Here is a 2,044-nt window from a genome sequence, read left to right as displayed (position 1 = left end):
GGCCCTGCGGCGGTCCACCCATCACCTCTTCCTGCGCCATCCGGCACAGCCTGCTGATTCAGAAGCTCCAGCACGGCCGTTCCACCTGCCCGCCAGCCCCATGCTGCGCCCTAGTTGACTGACGAAACACAGGGCCCCATATCCCTGTTCCACCCTTGGCGTCTGACGCACCACCACCACCACCACCGCTGCAAAGGGCGACCGTGAGAGCGACCAGCGGATGACGATCACCCCCGTGGGCCCGGCCACCAAGGAGGGCTTCACCATGGCCGTCAAGATGCCCCCCGGCAGCATGGGCGACTACACATTCGAGTACCGCGCCCCGTCCCTGGTCAGGTGGGCTGCGTGAGTCGAGCGGCGTCGTTGCATGCAGTATGGAGAGAGGTATTGCGGCAAGGAGTGTGTCGTAGGTTGTAAGGGCAGGCCCACAAAGTGCTTTTGAAGGATGGGCTTGCATGCAGAGCTGCCACCGAAATACACGTGGGCGTGCGCACGCACTTGCATATGCGCATACTCATGCACACATGCTCTGCACGTGAACACACACACACGCACACACGCACTCATGCACACACACACGCACACACACACACACACATTGCTGCAATTGTCTTGAGGCAAGCTCAAAACCATCAAACATTTTCAAGCAATCTTCAACCGCTGCCGCCCCCCCCCCCCAAAACCGGGGCGTGACCAGGTACCACTTCCCTGGCGTGACCATGCTGCTCTACGCCACGCCCACTGGCAAGGGCACCTCGCGCGTCATCATGAGCTTCGTTGGGCCCAAGGGTGAGCGGACCGATGCAGTGTGTGGACCGATATAATGACCGGGGTCTTGTATGAGATGCGCGGATCAGGCATGTGACGCGCACCACACAGGGATGGTCCCGCCTCAACTGGTGCCACTTGCGCCGCCGAAACGCTGTTTCACCCCGTTCCCTGGGGTCAGGCAGGCTTGGCCCCCTTTTCCCCACAACCTGCAAACCCACCGCCCCTTGGCTCGGCCTGCCCCCAGGCAGCAAGCAGTCGCGGCCGCCGACGCCGCAGCTGCCGCCGCTCCTCAACTGGTTCATAGTGAGCGCCAATCAGGGCCGCGTCCAAACGCCTCCTGCCACAAGTGCTGCCACGGGCCTTGCCATTGCACCATCGGCACCAGATGGAGGGCGGGGGCGGCTTGCTCCTTGGCTATGCCCCCTACCCACACGGCTGCCAGAGCCCAATCACGTGCTGCCACCCCAGCCTGGTGCATTTGCTGGTTTTTGTGTCTCCTCATTGCCACGTCTGGTTAATAAGTGCATCGAGGCTGCATGGGCTGGTTTCTGTCGAGTGGCAGGCCTCTCCCAGCCCTCTCCCCCCAGACCCCCGGCCCCCCGGTCCCCATGCCTCTTCCCTCTGTGCCTTCCACTTCACCTCTTCCCTCGCGCTCGTCAGATACACACCCGTCCTCTCTCGCCTGCAAATCCCTTCTGTCCAAACCCACATACCCTGCACTTCTCAATCCCCCCTCGCCTCCAGGACCACATTGTTGACCCCATCCCAGCACTCTCGGTGAGAGAGCTGTGTGGCGGGATGCATGTATGGGGGGTGAAATGTAGGGTCGGGGAGCGTAGGGCTTCGGAAGGGGAGGGATGCACTGCCCATGGCTGATCAAGGGCTGCAGCAGTGCAGTCTGGGGCAATTGACGGGTGCTGCGAGGCAAGGGGAGGCGGCACAGCGCGTAGACAGCAGCATCTTGGTTGTGTCGTGTGCAGTGCACTGGCGCTCATCTGCTCGACGGGGCATGTCGTGTCCAGTGGCGTGAGTGTGGGGGCTGCCGACCGTCCTAAGCCATCTTATGCGCCCTCACCACCCCCCCTCCCCTGGGGCAGCGGATGCAGGTCACCATCCACACTCACCCCCGCCTCGCCCGGGCGCCTCTCATCCCCAACCCCTGCACAAACACACGGTCACATGTCGTTCAAACCTCGCAGCACGTCCTCAACCGCAATCCCATCATGGACGGAGACGGCGTCCTCATGATGCTGGGGGTGAGGGGGGGTGGGGG

General features: G+C 62.8%; 1 protein-coding gene across 1 annotated transcript; it reads left to right on the top strand.

Annotated features, from left to right (window-relative positions):
• Positions 1-220: 220 nt before the first annotated feature.
• MNEG_15943 (hypothetical protein) lies at positions 221-789 on the top strand (the record flags this gene model as incomplete). The annotated part of the gene is made up of 2 exons (XM_014035585.1): positions 221-336; positions 698-789. Coding segments are annotated over 2 exons (208 nt in total), but the record flags the coding sequence as incomplete, so codon positions are not given.
• Between the last annotated feature and the right edge of the window lie 1,255 nt (positions 790-2,044).

This window comes from Monoraphidium neglectum (genome assembly GCF_000611645.1).
Source record: "Monoraphidium neglectum strain SAG 48.87 unplaced genomic scaffold scaffold05820, whole genome shotgun sequence".
Classification (NCBI taxonomy): domain Eukaryota; kingdom Viridiplantae; phylum Chlorophyta; class Chlorophyceae; order Sphaeropleales; family Selenastraceae; genus Monoraphidium; species Monoraphidium neglectum.
The sequence above is the reverse complement of the archived record's forward strand: the minus strand, read 5'-3'. Positions and strand labels throughout refer to the sequence as shown.